Here is a 20,028-nt window from a genome sequence, read left to right as displayed (position 1 = left end):
GTAGATGTTTATGGTTAAGTAGATGTTTATGGTAAAGTAGATGTTTATGGTAAAGTAAATGTTTATGGCTAAGTAGATGTTTATGGTAAAGTAAATGTTTATGGTAAAGTAAATGTTTATGGTAAAGTAGATGTATATGGTAAAGTAGATGTTTATGGTTAAGTAGATGTTTATGGTAAAGTAGATGTTTATGGTAAAGTAGATGTTTATGGTAAATATATGTTTATGGTAAAATAGATGTTTATAGTAAAGTAAATGTTTATGGTAAAGTAAATGTTTATGGTAAAGTAGATGTTTATGGTAAAGTAGATGTTTATAGTAAAGTAGATGTATATGGTAAATAGATGTATATGGTAAAATAGATGTTTATAGTAAAGTAAATGTTTATGGTAAAGTAGATGTTTATGGTAAAGTAGATGTTTATGGTAAAGTAGATGTTTATGGTAAATATATGTTTATGGTAAAATAGATGTTTATAGTAAAGTAAATGTTTATGGTAAAGTAGATGTTTATGGTAAAGTAGATGTTTATGGTAAAGTAGATGTTTATGGTAAAGTAAATGTTTATGGTAAAGTAGATGTTTATGGTAAAGTAGATGTTTATGGTAAAGTAGATGTTTATGGTAAATATATGTTTATGGTAAAATAGATGTTTATAGTAAAGTAAATGTTTATGGTAAAGTAGATGTTTATGGTAAAGTAGATGTTTATGGTAAAGTAGATGTTTATGGTAAATATATGTTTATGGTAAAATAGATGTTTATGGCTAAGTAGATGTTTATGGTAAAATAGATGTTTATGGTTAAGTAGATGTTTATGGTAAAGTAGATGTTTATGGTAAAGTAGATGTTTATGGTAAAATAGATGTTTATAGTAAAGTAAATGTTTATGGTAAAGTAGATGTTTATGGTAAAGTAGATGTTTATGGTAAAGTAGATGTTTATGGTAAATATATGTTTATGGTAAAATAGATGTTTATGGCTAAGTAGATGTTTATGGTAAAATAGATGTTTATGGTTAAGTAGATGTTTATGGTAAAGTAGATGTTTATGGTAAAGTAGATGTTTATGGTAAAGTAGATGTATATGGTAAAATAGATGTTTATGGTAAAGTAGATGTATATGGTAAATAGATGTATATGGTAAAATAGATTTTTATGGTAAATAGATGTTTATGGTAAAGTAGATGTTTATGGTAAAGTAGATGTTTATGGTAAAGTAGATGTTTATGGTAAAATAGATGTTTATGTAAAGTAGATGTTTATGGTAAAGTAGATGTTTATGGTAAAGTAGATGTTTATGGTAAAGTAGATGTTTATGGTAAAGTAGATGTTTATGGTAAAATAGATGTTTATGTAAAGTAGATGTTTATGGTAAAATAGATGTTTATGGTAAAGTAGATGTTTATGTAAAGTAGATGTTTATGGTAAAATAGATGTTTATGGTAAAGTAGATGTTTATGGTAAAGTAGATGTTTATGGTAAATATATGTTTATGGTAAAGTAGATGTTTACGGTAAAGTAGATGTTTATGGTAAATATATGTTTATGGTAAAATAGATGTTTATGGCTAAGTAGATGTTTATGGTTAAGTAGATGTTTATGGTAAGGAAGATGTTTATGGTAAATAGATGTTTATGTTTTATGATGTTATGTCTCTTTCTCTTAGCCACCATGGGAAACCACCTCCTGACCAACCCAGTGTTACAGACCCGTACCGGCACCTCTCCCTACAACACCCTACTGGCTGAGAGCTTCACTCCCCCTTCTCCTGGGGTCTTCAACTCCACCGGTAAGTAAACCTTAGTATGTGTGTGTGTGTGTGTGTGTGTGTGTGTGTGTGTGTGTGTGTGTGTGTGTGTGTGTGTGTGTGTGTGTGTGTGTGTGTGTACGTCCGTAGTGCGTGTGCTTCTGCATATTATGCAAATATATTTTCTTGTTTTTTTGCGTCTCAATATTTTTCTGTCTGTTAGTCTTTTTATGCCTCATTGTGTGTGGAGGATGGAAAAAGTGTGTGTGTGTTTCACTGGCGGTGAGTGTATGTATCTGTCAGACGGATTCAGCAGTAGAGAGAGAGAGAGCCGTGCCAACTGCCTAGCCATCTGGCCAGGTCTCTAATCCTGCCTTGTTGATATGAAGAAGCAGAAATTGATTAGAAGTAAAGCTTCATCTGTGACTGAAGGATAAATCTTGGGGACAGCTTCCCTTCTCAGACTCTCCCCAGAGTAAATGTGTCACATAATGCTGTGATAATTCACTGAGAACAGCAGAAGACAGCGGTGGCTAGAGTGATTGGGACAGTGGACTCCATTCAGATTCATGTATCTGATTTGTTCGGGTTTATGGAGCATTTTGATTGTAGGATTTAAATACTATAAATACACTGAGTGTACAAAACATTAAGAACACCTGCTCTTTCCATGACATAGACTGACCAGGTGAAAGCGATGATCCCTTATTGATGTCACCTGTTAAATCCACTCCAATCAGTGTAGATGAAGGGGAGGAGACAGGTTAAAAAATGATTTTTAAGCCTTGAGACAATTGAGACATGGATTATGTATGTGTGCCATTCAGAGGGTGAATGGGCAAGACAAATGATTTAAGTGCCTTTGAACGGGGTATGGTAGTAGGTGCCAGGCGCATCGGTTTGGAACTCAATATTAGGAATGTGTCCTTAATGTTTTGTACACTCAGTGTATATACTGTTGAAGTCGGAAGTTTACATACACTTAGGTTGGAGTCATAAAAACCCATTTTTCAACCACTCCACAAATTTCTTGTTAACAAACTATAGTTTTGGAAATGTGCATGACACAAGTAATTTTTCCAACAATTGTTTACAGACAGATTATTTCACTTATAATTCACTGTGTCACAATTCCAGTGGGTCAGACATTTACATACACTAAGTTGACTGTGCCTTTAAACAGCTTGGAAAATTCCAGAAAATTATGTCATGGCTTTAGAAGCTTCTGGTAGGCTAATTGACATCATTTGAGTCAATTGGAGGTGTACCTGTGGATGTATTTCAAGACCTACCTTCAAACTCAGTGCCTCTTTGCTTGACATCATGGGAAAATCAAAAGAAATCAACCAAGACCTCAATAAAGAAATTGTAGACCTCAACAAGTCTGGTTCATCCTTGGGAGCAATTTCCAAATACCTGAAGGTACCACGTTCATCTGTACAAACAACAGTACGGAAGTATAAACACCATGTACGCAATCCCAGAACAACAGCAAAGGACCTTGTGAAGATGCTGGAGGAAACAGGTACAAAAGTATCTATATCCACAGTAAAACAAGTCTTATATCGACATCACCTGAAAGGCCGCTCAGCAAGGAAGAAGCCACTGCTCCAAAACTGCCATAAAAAAAAAGCCAGACCATGGTTGGCAACTGCACATGGGGACAAAGATCGTACTTTTTGGAGAAATGTCCTCTGGTCTGATGAAACAAAAATAGAACTGTTTGGCCATAATAACCATCCTTATGTTTGGAGGAAAAAGGGGGGAGGCTTGCAAGCCGAAGAACAACATCCCAACCGTGAAGCACGGGGGTGGCAGCATCATGTTGTGGGGGTGCTTTGCTGCAGGAGGGACTGGTGCACGTCACAAAATAGATGGCATCATGAGGCAGAAAATGATGTGGATATATTGAAGCAACATCTCAAGACATCAGTCAGGAAGTTAAAGCTTGGTCGCAAATGGGTCTTCCAAATGGACAATGACCCCAAGCATACTTCACAAGTTGAGGCAAAATGGCTTAAGGACAACAAAGTCAAGGTATTGGAGTGGCCATCACAAAGCCCTGACCTCAATCCTATAGAATATTTGTGGGCAGAACTGAAAAAGCATGTGCGAGCAAGGAGGCCTACACACCTGACTCAGTTACACCAGCTCTGTCAGGAGGAATGGGCCAAAATTCACCCAACTTATTGTGGGAAGCTTATGGAAGGCTACCCGAAACGTTTGACCCAAGCTAAACAATTTAAAGGTGTAACGCTCGTCCTCCTCCTCGTCTGAGGTTGAGCAAGGATCGGACCAATATGCAGCGTGGTATGTATCCATAGTATATTTATTTGTGAAAGACGAACACGAAGAACACTTGACAAAATAACAAAACGACGTGAACAGACCTGTACTTGAGAACATAAAACAAGAACGCACGAACAGGAAGGAACACACTAACGAACGAAACAGTCCCGTGTGGCACAAACACTGACACAGGAACAATCACCCACAAACAAACAGTGAGAACAGCCTACCTTAATATGGTTCTCAATCAGAGGAAACGTAAAACACCTGCCCCTGATTGAGAACCATATCAGGCTAATTGAAAATGAACCCAACATAGAAACACATAACATAGAATGCCCACCCCAACTCACGTCCTGACCATACTAAACAAAGACAAAACAAAGGAAATAAGGTCAGGAACATGACAGACATCGTGACAGACATCAGTCAGGAAGTTAAAGCTTGGTCGCAAATGGGTCTTCCAAATGGACAATGACCCCAAGCATACTTCACAAGTTGAGGCAAAATGGCTTAAGGACAACAAAGTCAAGGTATTGGAGTGGCCATCACAAAGCCCTGACCTCAATCCTATAGAAAATGTGTGGGCAGACCTGAAAAAGCATGTGCGAACAAGGAGGCCTACAATCCTGACTCAGTTACACCAGCTCTGTCAGGAGGAATGGGCCAAAATTCACCCAACTTATTGTGGGAAGGTTGTGGAAGGCTACCTGAAACGTTTGACCCAAGTTAAACAATTTAAAGGCAATGCTACCAAATACTAATTGAGTGTATGTAAACGTCTAACCCACTGGGAATGTGATGAAAGAAATAAAAGCTGAAATAAATCATTCTCTATACTATTATTCTGACATTTCACATTCTTAAAATAATGTGGTGATCCTAACTGACCTAAAACAGGGAATTTTTACTATGATTAAATGTCAGGAATTGTGAAAAACTGAGTTTAAATGTATTTGGCTAATGTGTATGTAAACTTCCAACTTCAATTGTAGTATACTAGATAGATCCTCTGGCAGTAGCCCTTAGGTAGTAGTCCTACTTTGTATTCCCTATTCTTACAGTAGAGCTATCCATAGTACTCTCATAATACTTGTCACGATCGTCTATGGGTGAGAGAGAGGACCAAGGCGCAGCGTGTGCAAAATACATTCTCTTTTATTTCGAGAAGGGAAAAACACGCAACGAACACTATAACAAAACGAAACAAAACAACAAACGATCGTGAAGCTATAAACGTAAGTGCACACACAAGCTACAAACGTACAACATAGACAATTACCCACAAAACCCAAATGCCTATGGCTGCCTTAAATATGGCTCTCAATCAGAGACAATAAACCACAGCTGCCTCTAATTGAGAACCAATCTAGGCAGCCATAGACATACAAACACCTAGACAAGACACTGACCCATTAAACGTACAAACCCCTAGACAAACAAAAACACATACATTCCCCATGTCACACCCTGACCTAACTAAAATAATGAAAACAAAGATAACTAAGGCCAGGGTGTGACAGTACCCCCCCCCCCCCCCAAAGGTGCGGACTCCGACCGCACAACCTGACATTGAAGGGGAGGGTCCGGGGTGGGCCTTAATATGGCGGCGGCTCGGGTGCGGGACGTGGCCCCCACTCCACCATTGTCAATACCCGCTTTGGTGGCGCCTCTGGAGCGGCGACCCTTGTAGCAAGTCCCGGACTGAAGACCATCCCAGAGGGCGCCACCGGACGGATGGGTAGCTCCGGACTGAGGGGTAGCTCCGGACTGAGGGACGGCAGCTCCGGACTGAGGGACGGCAGCTCCGGACTGAGGGACGGCAGCTCCGGACTGAGGGACGGCAGCTCATGGCTGGCTGACGGATCTGGCTGCTCATGGCTGGCTGACGGATCTGGCTGCTCATGGCTGGCTGACGGATCTGGCTGCTCATGGCTGGCTGACGGATCTGGCTGCTCATGGCTGGCTGACGGATCTGGCTGCTCATGGCTGACTGGCGGATCTGGCAGATCCTGGCTGACTGGCGGCTCTGGCAGATCCTGGCTGACTGGCGGCTCTGGCAGATCCTGGCTGGTTGGCGGCTCTGGCAGATCCTGGCTGGTTGGCGGCTCTGGCAGATCCTGGCTGGTTGGCGGCTCTGGCAGATCCTGGCTGACTGGCGGCTCTAGCGGCTCCTGACTGACGAACGGCTCTGACGGCTCGGGACAGACGGGCGGCTCTAATGGCTCGGGACAGACGGATGGCTCAGATGGAGCTGGGCAGACGGATGGCTCAGATGGTGCTGGGCAGACGGATGGCTCAGATGGCGCTGGGCAGACGGATGGCTCAGATGGCGCTGGGCAGATGGATGGCTCAGATGGGGCTGGGCAGACGGGCAGTTCAGGCGCCGCTGGGCAGACGGCAGACTCTGGCCGGCTGAGGCGTACTGTAGGCCTGGTGCGTGGTGCCGGAACTGGTGGTACCGGGCTGGGGACACGCACCTGAAGGCTAGTGCGGGGAGAAGGAACAGGGCATACTGGACCCTGGAGACGCACATTTGGCCTAGTGCGTGGTGCCGGCACTGGTGGTACCGGGCTGGGGACACGCACCTCAAGGCTAGTGCGGGGAGCAGCAACAGGAAGCACAGGACTCTGGAGATGCACAGGAGGCTTGGTGCGTGGTGCCGGAACTGGTGGTACCGGGCTGGAGACACGCACCATAGGGCGAGTGCGTGGAGGAGGAACAGGGCTCTGGAGACACACTGGAAGCCTGGTGCGTGGTGTAGGCACTGGTGGTACTGGGCTGGGGTGGGGAGGTGGCGCCGGAAATACCGGACCGTGCAGGCGTACTGGCTCCCTTGAGCACTGAGCCTGCCCAACCTTACCTGGTTGTATGCTCCCCGTCGCCCGACCAGTGCGGGGAGGTGGAATAACCCGCACCGGGCTATGTAGGCGAACCGGGGACACCATGCGTAAGGCTGGTGCCATGTAAGCCGGCCCGAGGAGACGCACTGGAGACCAGACGCGTTGAGCCGGCTTCATGGCACCTGGCTCAATGCTCAATCTAGCCCGGCCGATACGTGGAGCTGGAATGTACCGAACCGGGCTATGCACGCGTACAGGAGACACCATGCGCTCTACTGCGTAACACGGTGTCTGCCCGTACTCTCGCTCTCCACGGTAAGTACAGGGAGTAGGCGCAGGTCTCCTACCTGACTTCGCCACACTCCCTTTTAGCCCCCCCCCCCCAAGAAATGTTTTGGGCTGACTCACAGGCTTCCTACCGCGTCTTCGTGCTGCCTCCATTCGCCGGTATCCCTCCTCGCACTGCGCCAGAGAATCCCAGGCGGGCTCCGGCACTCGCCCTGGGTCGATCGCCCACCTGTCGATCTCCTCCCACTTAGTGTAGCCCAGATCCTGCTCCCTTTGCCATAAATCCTGTGTGTATTGCTCCTGTTGCTGCTTTACACGCCGCTTGGTCCGATTCTGGTGGGTAATTCTGTCACGATCGTCTATGGGTGAGAGAGAGGACCAAGGCGCAGCGTGTGCAAAATACATTCTCTTTTATTTCGAGAAGGGAAAAACACGCAACGAACACTATAACAAAACGAAACAAAACAAGAAACGATTGTGAAGCTATAAACGTAAGTGCACACACAAGCTACAAACGTACAACATAGACAATTACCCACAAAACCCAAATGCCTATGGCTGCCTTAAATATGGCTCTCAATCAGAGACAATAAACCACAGCTGCCTCTAATTGAGAACCAATCTAGGCAGCCATAGACATACAAACACCTAGACAAGACACTGACCCATTAAACGTACAAACCCCTAGACAAACCAAAACACATACATTCCCCATGTCACACCCTGACCTAACTAAAATAATGAAAACAAAGATAACTAAGGCCAGGGTGTGACAATACTGTAGGTCTTAAGTAGTAGAGCTATCCATAGTACTCTCATAATACTGTAGGTCTTAAGTAGAGGCGCTATCCAGAGTACTCTCATAATACTGTAGGTCTTAAGTAGTATAGCTATCCATAGTACTCTCATAATACTGTAGGTCTTAAGTAGTAGAGCTATCCAGAGTACTCTCATAGTACTGTAGGTCTTAAGTAGTAGAGCTATCCAGAGTACTTGCTCTGTGCTCCCTCCTCTCTCTCTTCTCTATCTGTGTGCTCCCTGCCTGACTGAGTGGGAGTGTGCCAGCCAGTAGAGAGTTACTATAGTAGCAGCAAGTTGTGTCGTCGTAGAGGCCTGAAATTGTAGACAGCATCTCTGTTTAATATTTTAAACACTCTCTGCACAATGCGTCAGGCAGCCTGACGGCCACGGGGTCCGGCTCAGCAGCGGCAGGGACATTTTTAGAACCCTGAGAGGAGAGGAAGTAGGAAGTGTACTTCATTAGAATGTCTAATTAGCCCTTCCACCACCGCCATAGCAACCGCCGACGAGTCTTGATTAAAATCATACCACGCATTAAAAATTAAATCCACACCGAACCGCAGTCTAACGCGGATTTGCTTAGGGAAGCCATGCCTCGCCATGCCTCTCATTTCGATGCGATCACTCTGATGATGGCAATTTGGGAGGAAAATCACAACATTTTTTGGTGAGTTGAAGGCGCGTCGTAGAATAAGCATTACTGCTACTTTATGAGATGGTGGTGCATGCATTATGGATGCACTGAATCACAGGCTCGCAAACAGCAGAATATACCCCAGTGGTTTGTGTGTGTGTGTGCGTGTGCGTGTGCGTGTGTGTGTGTGTGTGTGTGTGTGTGTGTGTGTGTGTGTGTGTGTGTGTGTGTGTGTGTGTGTGTGTGTGTGTGTGTGTGTAAATTATGGTGGATTATCATGTCAAAACTACATGTTGTGTGTTTGTTTATGAGGCCGTGTGTGTTTGTGTGCCTGTGTTTTATCAATGATTTATAGATGATTTACACTAGATGACTAGTGTTTTGAAGCCACTACTCCTCCATCTTGTCACACCCTCACCGTTGTAACATTTTGGGGGGGAAGCTATGGAAAAGCATTTATTAATGTCTACATTTGTTTTTGCCACGTTTATTATATTATAGAGCTAAACATCAAATAAAAAAAGATATATCATTTTTGGTTCTAACATTACTGTCCCCACTACAACATCAAAATACCTGTCATTGTGTTCCTGAAACATTGAATTAACATACTTATAATTATTATACATACGTATAAGTCCATTAATTCCTATGAAGGACTGCTTCTTCTGAGGAGTGCCAATATGGCTGACCCTTGGCTTCAAAGCCTCTTACTGGCTAATACATTGGCTTGTATATTTGTTTGAGCTGTTTGACTTTTGTTGTGGGTATTATTGGCTGATGTGTTCTCTTGTTAGTCTTTATCATAGCAATAAAAGCTATTGATTGTAGAGAGAGTAGGTGAGAGAGGGAGAGCAAAATAGAGCAACAGAGAGAGAGAGTGATGAAAGAGAGAGAGAGAGGAGGAGTAAAAGTGACTCACTCACCAGTATTTTTCATTCCTTTCTTTGTGACTTCTCCATGGATCTACAGGAACCTTCCGTGACCCAAGTATGTCCACGTCTATAAACCTTTATGTTACTATCAGTGTGTATTATAGTGTTTACACAAATATTATATTTTCTCCAAATAATAATGTTTAAGTCATAATTATATTTAATAACCCCTATGTGTTGTGTGTGCTGTGTTTTTGTGCAGAGAACACTCTGTGTAAGGCCCGTGAACCATGTGGTATGGACACCCTGCCCCTCAATGGTAACTTCAACAACAGCTACTCCCTCCGCAGCGTGGGGCCGGTGGGCGGCGGCGGGGGCAGCTGTGACTTCCTGGGCGGGGGCATGGGGTGTGCAGACACCCCCCCTCCCCTCCTCAACCCCCGCGGGTCTGAGACCCTGGGCGGTGACGGAATACGGCGCAACCTGTCTGACGCAGCTGCCTTCGAGAAGATGATCATCTCTGAGCTGGTGCACAACAACCTGCGTGGGGGAGGAGCTGGGGGCGGGGATAGGGTCTGTGGTAGTCTGGCGAGGGGCCCTCCTCACGGCGGAGTAGGCCGAGGCACGGGAGTAGCTGTGCCAGAGCCGAGCATCAGCCTAGACGACGACGAGGACTTCCTGTCCAGAGAAGGCGGGCACCAGAGGACGCCGCAGGACATGGAGCTGCTCTACAAAGCCCTGGAGGAGCCGCTGCTGCTGCAGAGAGCCCAGTCTGTCCTTTACCAGTCTGACCCCGAGGAGTCAGAGAGCTACACGGCCGACCTCACAGAGAGCCTGGGCCACAGCGGCCACAGTGGGCACAGCGCCGGAGGCCAGGGGTCTGGGGGACAGGGGCCTGACTCTCCCGCCAGGGACTCCCTGTACACCAGCATCACCAACCTGCGAGACTCGCCCTACCCAGACAGTAGCCCCGAGCCCCTGGAGGTGGTGCCCCGCTCGGCCCAGCCCCCTGAGGAGCTCTATTACAGCTCTGGGAGGCCCGCCCTGGGGTCTCGAGGAGCACCCATGCAGACCTTCTACCAGGCCCCGCCCCCCAGGAGGCCCAGCAGGGAGGGGGAGGGGCATCCCGGCCAGGAGCCCACCCACAGCGAGGGAGATGGACAGATGCAGCTGGTCACCAGCCTGTGACTGGAACCGGGAGGATGCGGACGGGGACCAAGATGATGAGGATGAAGGCTGGCTGGTTGCCTCCTCAGAACCCGCCTCTCTCTCTTTCTCTCGCTCCTCTCCACTTCCTGCTTGATTGGTTGCCTTTATTTCCCTCTTTATTTGTATTGAAAGATGAGCTAACAAATTTACATTTAAGGAGAGTTTTAGCTGTCTCCACGGCAACAGTCTTATCCTAGAGAACCTCCGCTGTCTGGTGGAGATGAATGATGGCTGAGTTGTTCTTCTCTGGAACATTCACCCGCTCTCTCCTTCTCTCTCTTCAACATCCCCCTTTCTCTTGGCACGCAGCAGACAGATGCCAAGTCCAGCACTCTGAATGTACCAATCCAACAAACCCCTTATACCTTACAGAGCTACAGATATTTCTCAACTTAACTTTGTTCAAAGTCAATTTTATTTAATTTCACTGAATTTCTACAAACATTCCTCTAGAGAAATGGTTCTCATTTTCTAGTTCCCTTTTCTCTTTCCCTTTTTCATGTTCCATCTCTCTTTTTGTTCACTCATCATTTGCTCGGTGTAGTTAGCTGTGGAGACAGGGGATATACTGTAGTAGCCTATTATACCATAGGAAAAAAATCTCTGAAAGCTACTTCAGTGTTGCCAAAAATACATTTTCCCAGCCAGAACAGAAGCTGGAGCATTCGCACACACACAGACATACACACACACACACACACTCACTCACAGAAGTGCTTGTTTCTGAACATCAGACACAACCCTCCATCTGAGTAAAAAGAAGCCAGAACAATTGTTCAGACAAGGCAGTTGGAGCTGCCTAAGAGTAGTTGCCTTTATTTTATCTTGCTATGAACTGACTCTTATGTACAGAACTAGAGGAGAGACTGAGGAAGTAGGAAGTACACCACAGGACAGGAAGGCTGTTTGAGGGGTCAGGGGTCAAGAGATAGATCTTTAGGACTCGAGGAACGGACAAGGACTTTTTTGGGTGGGGGGGGGCTTTTTTGTTATTTTCTTCAGACATTTGAAAAGTAAAAGACTGCTTTACTAACTTTGGAGAAGAATATGTTATCTTGGTGACTTTCTATTGCATCACCCGGAGGGTTATTAAGGGACAGATTGTGCACCCTTTAAGAATGGATGCCCTCTTCAATGGATGTGTACACGTCACCTGTGTGTGGTTGTGACAGAATGGACTCTAAATGTTGGAACCACTTCAGCCGTTACGCAAGTCTAACCCTGTACATATGAACCACACAAACTACAGTACTTACTCTACTCCTACCGTGTAAATAGAGAAACCAGATGAAGAAAAGCAACAAAAAAGTAAGAAATACTACAAACTGACTTCTTGTACTGCAACAAAACAACAAAAGAAAAAAAGAAAATGTTTTGGAGTTTGTGAGCTGAATGATGCACTCTATCTCTCTGCCCGTCTTTATCTTGCTCTCTCACTGTCCTTCTCTTGAGTCATAACTAGTGCTGTGCCATTCAGTGAAAATCTCTCAAACAGAAAAACAGAGAGAGAGAAAGAGTATGATGGGTGGTAGATTTTGCATACAAATAAAAACGTTTAAAAAAAAGTTCTGGCACAATTTTATGTAATATAATCCATTACATGTTGTTAATGTTTGACCTTTTGACATTCCCAGACAGGAAGTGCTCAGTGTGGGCGGGGGGAGGGGGGATAGATGTCATAATAACATGTCATACTGTGCCTCATCACGGGCGTTCCAATGCATTGTGGTTCAAGGACAGCAGCCATAATGTGATTTTGGTCAGTAATTTATTGTTTGAAAGGTTATATCCTAGATATAACTAAATGATATCATTTTAATATGATGGGTTTTAGCATGTCAGATAGCATTTGTTTTCTATCAAAATGTCTTTCATTTTGCTGTTTCTAACAAATAGTTTCAGCATTATTCCAGAGCCTAATGTGACAATGAATTCCCTGTGTGTGTGTGTGTGTGTGTGTGTGTGTGTGTGTGTGTGTGTGTGTGTGTGTGTGTGTGTGTGTGTGTGTGTGTGTGTGTGTGTGTGTGTGTGTGTGTGTGTGTGTGTGTGTGTGTGTGTGTGTGTGTGTGTGTGAGAGAGAGAGCGTGTGTGTGAGAGAGAGTTTGTGTGTGTGCGTACTTGTGCAGGAGAGTGTGTGTGTACATGTGGGTGTGTGATATGCTCAAGCATATGTACCATATTCGTGGGAATTTTGTAAGTGTGTACATTCAAAAAGCTATTTTTGTTGGGTGAATTGAATGCACATCAGAGGAAGGGGACAGTAATTCTATATCTAGGAGAAAGCCTTTTATTCTATTAGCTTCCATCTCAAAGACAAGGGTAGCCAGCTGCGTCTGTGTGGCTGTTCCTGAGGGTTCAGCTACCAACGTAAAACTGGGACACTTCAGGCTGCCTCACAGGATCTTGAGCAAGGAACAATGACAGGGTTTGTTCGAAATGGCACCCTATTTCATATGTAGTGCAGTACTGACCAGGGCCTCCCTATGGAGTGAACAACTATTGACCAGAGCCCTATGTAGTGAACTACTATTGACCAGAGCCCTATGGAGTGAACTACTATTGACCAGAGCCCTATGGAGTGAACTACTATTGACCAGAGCCCTATGCAGTGAACTACTACTGACCAGAGCCCTATGTAGTGAACTACTATTGACCAGAGCCCTATGGAGTGAACTACTATTGACCAGGGCCTCCCTATGTAGTGAACTACTATTGACCAGAGCCCTATGTAGTGAACTACTATTGACCAGAGCCCTATGTAGTGAACTACTATTGACCAGAGCCCTATGTAGTGAACTACTATTGACCAGAGCCCTATGGAGTGAACTACTATTGACCAGGGCCTCCCTATGTAGTGAACTACTATTGACCAGAGCCCTATGTAGTGAACTACTATTGACCAGAGCCCTATGTAGTGAACTACTATTGACCAGAGCCCTATGTAGTGAACTACTATTGACCAGAGCCCTATGCAGTGAACTACTATTGACCAGAGCCCTATGTAGTGAACTACTATTGACCAGAGCCCTATGGAGTGAACTACTATTGACCAGAGCCCTATGTAGTGAACTACTATTGACCAGAGCCCTATGTAGTGAACTACTATTGACCAGAGCCCTATGGAGTGAACTACTATTGACCAGAGCCCTATGTAGTGAACTACTATTGACCAGAGCCCTATGTAGTGAACTACTATTGACCAGAGCCCTATGTAGTGAACTACTATTGACCAGAGCCCTATGTAGTGAACTACTATTGACCAGAGCCCTATGTAGTGAACTACTATTGACCAGAGCCCTATGTAGTGAACTACTATTGACCAGAGCCCTATGTAGTGAACTACTATTGACCAGAGCCCTATGTAGTGAACTACTATTGACCAGAGTCCTATGGAGTGAACTACTATTGACCAGAGCCCTATGTAGTGAACTACTATTGACCAGAGCCCTATGTAGTGAACTACTATTGACCAGAGCCCTATGGAGTGAACTACTATTGACCAGAGCCCTATGTAGTGAACTACCATTGACCAGAGCCCTATGTAGTGAACTACTATTGACCAGAGCCCTATGTAGTGAACTACTATTGACCAGAGCCCTATGCGAACAAAGACAGAACTTGGAACAAAGACGCATGCTGTGTTCAAAATGGAACCATAGTGCACAACTTTTCACCAGGGCAAAAGTTGTCCACTATGTAGGGAATAGGGTGCCATTTCAGACACAGACAGTACAGTCAGAATGACAGGCAGAGTTGACCAATGGGACCATCCAGTCAGAATGACAGGCAGAGTTGACCAATGGGACCATCCAGTCAGAATGACAGGCAGAGTTGACCAATGGGACCATCCAGTCAGAATGACAGGCAGAGTTGACCAATGGGACCATCCAGTCAGAATGACAGGCAGAGTTGACCAATGGGACCATCCAGTCAGAATGACAGGCAGAGTTGACCAATGGGACCATCCAGTCAGAATGACAGGCAGAGTTGACCAATGGGACCATCCAGTCAGAATGACAGGCAGAGTTGACCAATCGGACCATCCAGTCAGAATGACAGGCAGAGTTGACCAATGGGACCATCCAGTCAGAATGACAGGCCGAGTTGACCAATGGGACCATCCAGTCAGAATGACAGGCAGAGTTGACCAATGGGACCATCCAGTCAGAATGACAGGCAGAGTTGACCAATGGGACCATCCAGTCAGAATGACAGGCAGAGTTGACCAATGGGACCAGAATGTCAGAATGTTGCGTTGCCGTATGAAAGCGATTCCAGAGAGAAACCATCCATCAAACCAGAGACGTATTCATGAGGTTCCTTCCCCCTAAAGTCTGTCCCAACCTTAAAAAGCTCTTTATTTATGTATTTTTCTAATGCTTTATTTATCTCTATATTTATTTATGTATTTGGAATATTTATTTCTATGTTCATTTATTCATGCTTTATTTTTTATTTTTCAAGATCTCTTACATAGCTGAGCTGAGCTGTGCAATGCGAATGCTGAAATAAGCCCATTTAAATGTGCAGTACATTTAGGCAAGTAGATGGATTCTCCAGCGTCCACTTCAGGGTGACATTTGGTTAGGGCCTGGGTGTCCCACTTCTTCCTAAAGAGTCCTAAAGGGCACATTGACTTTAGTTGTGGCTCTTGGGGGAGAAAGAGAAGGATTGAGAGCCGGGATAGAATTAAGAATATATTCGGTTTTTCCTCCATTTCTTCTTGGTAGAGGAATCTCTCTTAGTTCAGACTCAGATAGGAGGCCCTGTCATCAGCATCCCAGGTATTCTACAGGAGGCATGTGTGCAATACTGTGCTGGTGTGTCTGACTTGGTTTAACATTGGAAACGGCCTGGTTGGGTAGTGTTACTATATGCCTACCACTGGACCGCTGTGTATGTCTGTGTTTACAGAAGGATCCGATAATTATGCACATTTTCTTTTGCTTGTTACTGGAAATATGAATTAAACATTGGCCTTGCAGCTCATAGTTAATTCAATAGGAGCATTGACCGGTCAGCAATGGACAATTGAATGTATTTTGATTAGAAGGAATAAAGAAAAGTGAATGAATGCCCTACATTGACCGCCATCATTATCATCATCACCTCCTACACCTTTATTGATGTGATCTACAAAGTTTACCTTTAGCTGGTAACCTCACAGGGACAGACACTGTGTACCGACAGACTCACCAGGAGGGGAAGAACCTGCATCACCATCTCCTGTGTAGGCTCTCTCTCTCTCTCTCTCTCTCTCTCTCTCTCTCTCTCTCTCTCTCTCTCTCTCTCTCTCTCTCTCTCTCTCTCTCTCTCTCTCTCTCTCTCTCTCTCTCTCTCTCTCTCTCTCTCTCTCTCTCTCTCTCTCTCTCTCTCTCTCTCTCTCTCTCTCTCTCTCTCTCTCTCTCTCTCTCCATCCCACCAATGGGCTCTATTTTAGCCCAGCATTAATCCCAGAGTTTTGTTTGGAGTTAATTTGTTTGTCTAAAGCTTTGTTTACACCAGATTGATATCTCAATAAACAGTGGAGCCGCACTGTATTGTGGTAATGCTAGTGATTATACAGCAGAAAGCACTGTAGGACCCAGAGTCCTGCTCAATGGGAGTTTCACCCCCATCTAAATCCCTATGTTACCTCTGATTAGGATAATAACACTGGCTAATCATTTACTGGGCTGAGACCACAGAGGGAGAGACCTCTATACACACACACACATACACACACAAACACACTCTCTCCCTCCCTCCCCCTCACTCTCTCACCCACTTCCAGCCCACTACTCCCTGCCCGTGCATCTAGCCCCTACCTCCATGTGTGCAGGCAGGTGGATTGAAGGTTCTTATAGGATAGAGTTGGAGTCAGTCTGTCCCTTCAGTCTGCGGCACCTGTAGCTCTACCCCGGTAGAACAGTCATCTCTCAGTGTTCCAATAGACAGCGGAGGACACTGTGATCTGACAGTAACGTTGCCCTGCTGCTGACCTTCTCAGATGGACTGTTTCTCTCCCAGATTTGTGATGCCCATATCCTGTGACCTCTGCGTTAGTGTGAAAACATGTCAGTGGTTCCTCTGCAGCGGAGCGGAGGAGAGGAGAGCACTGGGTCATGTAGTCTATCCCCAGGGAACTGCCATAAAGGGAGCGGTGTCAGGACATGTGATGTCACAGTTAGCCAGGGACAGAGTGTGTGTGGGGGGAAGAGTGTCAGTGTGTCTGTGTGTTCGTGCAAGGTTATACAGGAAGCAGAGATAAGGATGTGATTTATTGTTCTAGATGCCTTACTGTTGCCGTGGTGAGGAGTCAGGAGGTTCCAGTTGATCAACTAACCAGGCGCATTAGATCAACTCCACTGGCCTCACAAACCCATTGTAACAGTAACACAGAGGTCTCTGTCTGTGTAGTGAAATTATTGAGATATAATAGGAATCAACTGCCACATCTACTGGACAAGGGAGATTTTCAGAGTGATAAGGAATGCAACAGGCTTTCCTATAGAGAATAATAAATTAGTACTATTTTGTTATTGGTCTCTTGTTACGTGTCCACATGACTATATACAGTACATATATCATAGTTTTAAGAATATGTAGGAGTATGATTACACAAATGCAGTGACAAGGATTGTGCTGTTTATTTTTGTGTTGGGTAACTGTCCGTCCATGGAGCTGAGTTATGGCTCAAAGCGGCGGCCATCTTCTATACACAGGGTGGGACTACAACAGATGGATTTCTGGGTAGGGTAGGCTGGGTACTCTACACCCGGAACCTCTGGTCCAAAATCAACACACACACACACACACACACACACACACACACACACACACACACACACACACACACACACACACACACACACACACACACACACACACACACACACACACACACACACACACACACACACACACACTACATGCATAGTAACACACATTCATGTCCAGTCAGGTTAGGTAGTTTAAACTACTGTGTACAGTGAAGTGGCGCTAGAGATCATAAAAGATCATAAGGGATTTACCGTTTACATGTTCAAAGTCGATCCACGTAACCGTAGGAGTTAGGAGCAGGCTGACGTTGACCTATTCATTTTTGTAGGCATGTTTTTCTATTTCTGAACACACATCCCAGTACTCTGGCTCCTCTGACTGTGTGACTCTGATCTAAACTGTGTCTGAAACTCTGCATGTGTGGATGACTAACGCTATGGGACACTGATGAACCATCTCTGTAGTGAGCAGCTCCATGGGACACACATACTCCCCACGAGGCTGACTGGTCACTGTAGGCTAGAGATGCTGGTCTAAGTGGCCAGCCACCTATCAAGGTCTATTGGTGAGTGTTCTGCATGGCTGTAAGTGTACAAGGGCAGTGTCTGGGAAATGTGCATGAGGTGTTCTGGGCTCTATACTGTAGGAGGGGCTGTGATGCTGTTAGTAGCAAGTCAGTATGTTCATTGGTCAGACCCAGCCAAACAGTATTAGACATTAGGAATGAGCAGACAGGTAGACAGTCTAAGGCAGAGAAGTGTTGGTAAGAGATGAGTGACGACTGGTAGAACTGTTGCTGGGTGTATGGATGGAAGGGCTCAGTTTGGGAGGTTCATCATCAGTAGGAACTTTGAGGACTGAGTACTGATCGTGTGCCATTGGGGTGATGATAATGTGTACATCTCCATTTAGAGTACTTCTCTTAGATTTGACGGGTTTTTCTCCATTCATTTATTCTGTACTGCTGAATCCTTTCTAAAGACAGGTTGATGTAAAACCTTGATTCAGTTTTGTTCTTTTTTTATTTGAGGACTGATGTGTGATTCTTTTCTCACGTCATTGCTTTGACAGCTGTCTGTCTATCTGGGCCAAAGGGGTGGTGGTTTTCTGTGAGCGTTTGCATCATCGCAGGTCAGCGCGACCCTGTATCAGCACATATTAATAAAAAACTATTTAAAATCGAACTACCTTGTGTCAATAATGGACTAGAGTTTCCCTACAATCTTTCCATGTGTATTCATTCTAATGCTGTGTGGGTCTCTTTCAAGCTGAAAATGAAAAGGTGTCTTTAAGTGCTAATGATTTATTCATGGATTGGCCTGCAGGGTGATGGGATCTGAGTACGGTGGTGTATTAAACCTCAGCCTCGTACCAACAGGAGTACAAGATCCCTGCCTCTGCCTTGCTCTGAGTAAGCTCTCTTCTCAACCACATGCAGATGTAACTGTGGGTGGGTTGATTATTTTTCTTGTCTTCAATCCAAGGCCTTCAAACAAACAAAACAATCAAAGAAAGGCGAGAGAAAGGAGACGTTGTTTCTATACGAGTCATGCTCTCACTCCCACTCAGGGTTGGTTGGTTAGCGACTGGTCCTGTACGCCCACCATGATTGGAAGACGACCAACAAGGTTATTCTATGTTGAGGAGGGTGAGGAGGGTTAGTTCATGCTGAGAAATCAACGGTTGTTCATAACCACTGGTCCTGAGCACCAGTGGCAGACATTGAGAACAGAGGTGGGTGGTTTCAGTCAGGGCTGGGCAGATTACTTAAAACATGTGAAGAGCTGCTTAGGTATACCGTAGACTTAGTGAGCCGTATGATAATGCAAACTGCAGATCACATGGATAGCAGTATGGTGCAGTACTGTACAACCACCATTTTGGATGTTTCATAGCAGAAAGCCGGCCATTCACAGGAAGTGAAACTACATTAGTGAGTTTGCCATGGCAACAACAAACTACAAGCATGAATGTTTATGTAGTGTTCACTTCCCCTTAACTTATAGTTTGTGATGTGAGGGCCCTACATTGAACATTTTACATTTTACATTTTAGTCATTTAGCAGACGCTCTTATCCAGAGCGACTTACAGTAGAGTGCATACATTTTATTACATTTACATTACATACTGAGACAAGGATATCCCTACCGGCCTAACCCGGACGACGCTATGCCAATTGTGCGTCGCCCCACGGACCTCCCGGTTGCGGCCGGCTGCGACAGAGCCTGGGCGCGAACCCAGAGACTCTGGTGGCGCAGCTAGCACTGCGATGCAGTGCCCTAGACCACTGCGCCACCCGGGAGGTCCGGGGTTTGTAGTACAGTGAAGAGTGAAGAGGTGAAAAGTGAAAAGTGAAGAGGTTTGTAGTACAGTATCCAGCCTCCCTTGAAAGCTCCTTGTTACTGATAGTGTGTCATCAGTGTTTGATAAGTGTCTCCTGGAGGGGTTCTTTTCCTTAATGGCTCATAATCCTGGCCATTGTAGAATCTGATCGTTAGCTAATTAGCTCTTAGCTAATTATTATGTGCATCAGAGCGTCTTAATTCATAATTATATGGCTTCCTACTACCATCATCATC

At 44.9% G+C, this 20,028-nt stretch overlaps 1 protein-coding gene across 1 annotated transcript in view; it reads left to right on the top strand.

Annotated features, from left to right (window-relative positions):
- The window catches only part of adgrl1a (adhesion G protein-coupled receptor L1a), a 100,292-nt gene extending 89,627 nt beyond the window's left edge, over positions 1-10,665 (top strand). Inside the window, exons 23-25 of the mRNA XM_038988659.1 lie at positions 1,667-1,789; positions 9,575-9,592; positions 9,740-10,665. Of these exons, the coding sequence (XP_038844587.1) occupies positions 1,667-1,789; positions 9,575-9,592; positions 9,740-10,665 (1,067 nt within the window). The remainder of the gene's footprint in view (positions 1-1,666; positions 1,790-9,574; positions 9,593-9,739) is intronic.
- The last annotated feature ends 9,363 nt before the right edge of the window (positions 10,666-20,028 follow it).

This window comes from Salvelinus namaycush, chromosome 3 (assembly GCF_016432855.1).
Source record: "Salvelinus namaycush isolate Seneca chromosome 3, SaNama_1.0, whole genome shotgun sequence".
Lineage (NCBI taxonomy): Eukaryota > Metazoa > Chordata > Actinopteri > Salmoniformes > Salmonidae > Salvelinus > Salvelinus namaycush.
This window is presented reverse-complemented; position numbering and strand designations above follow the sequence as displayed.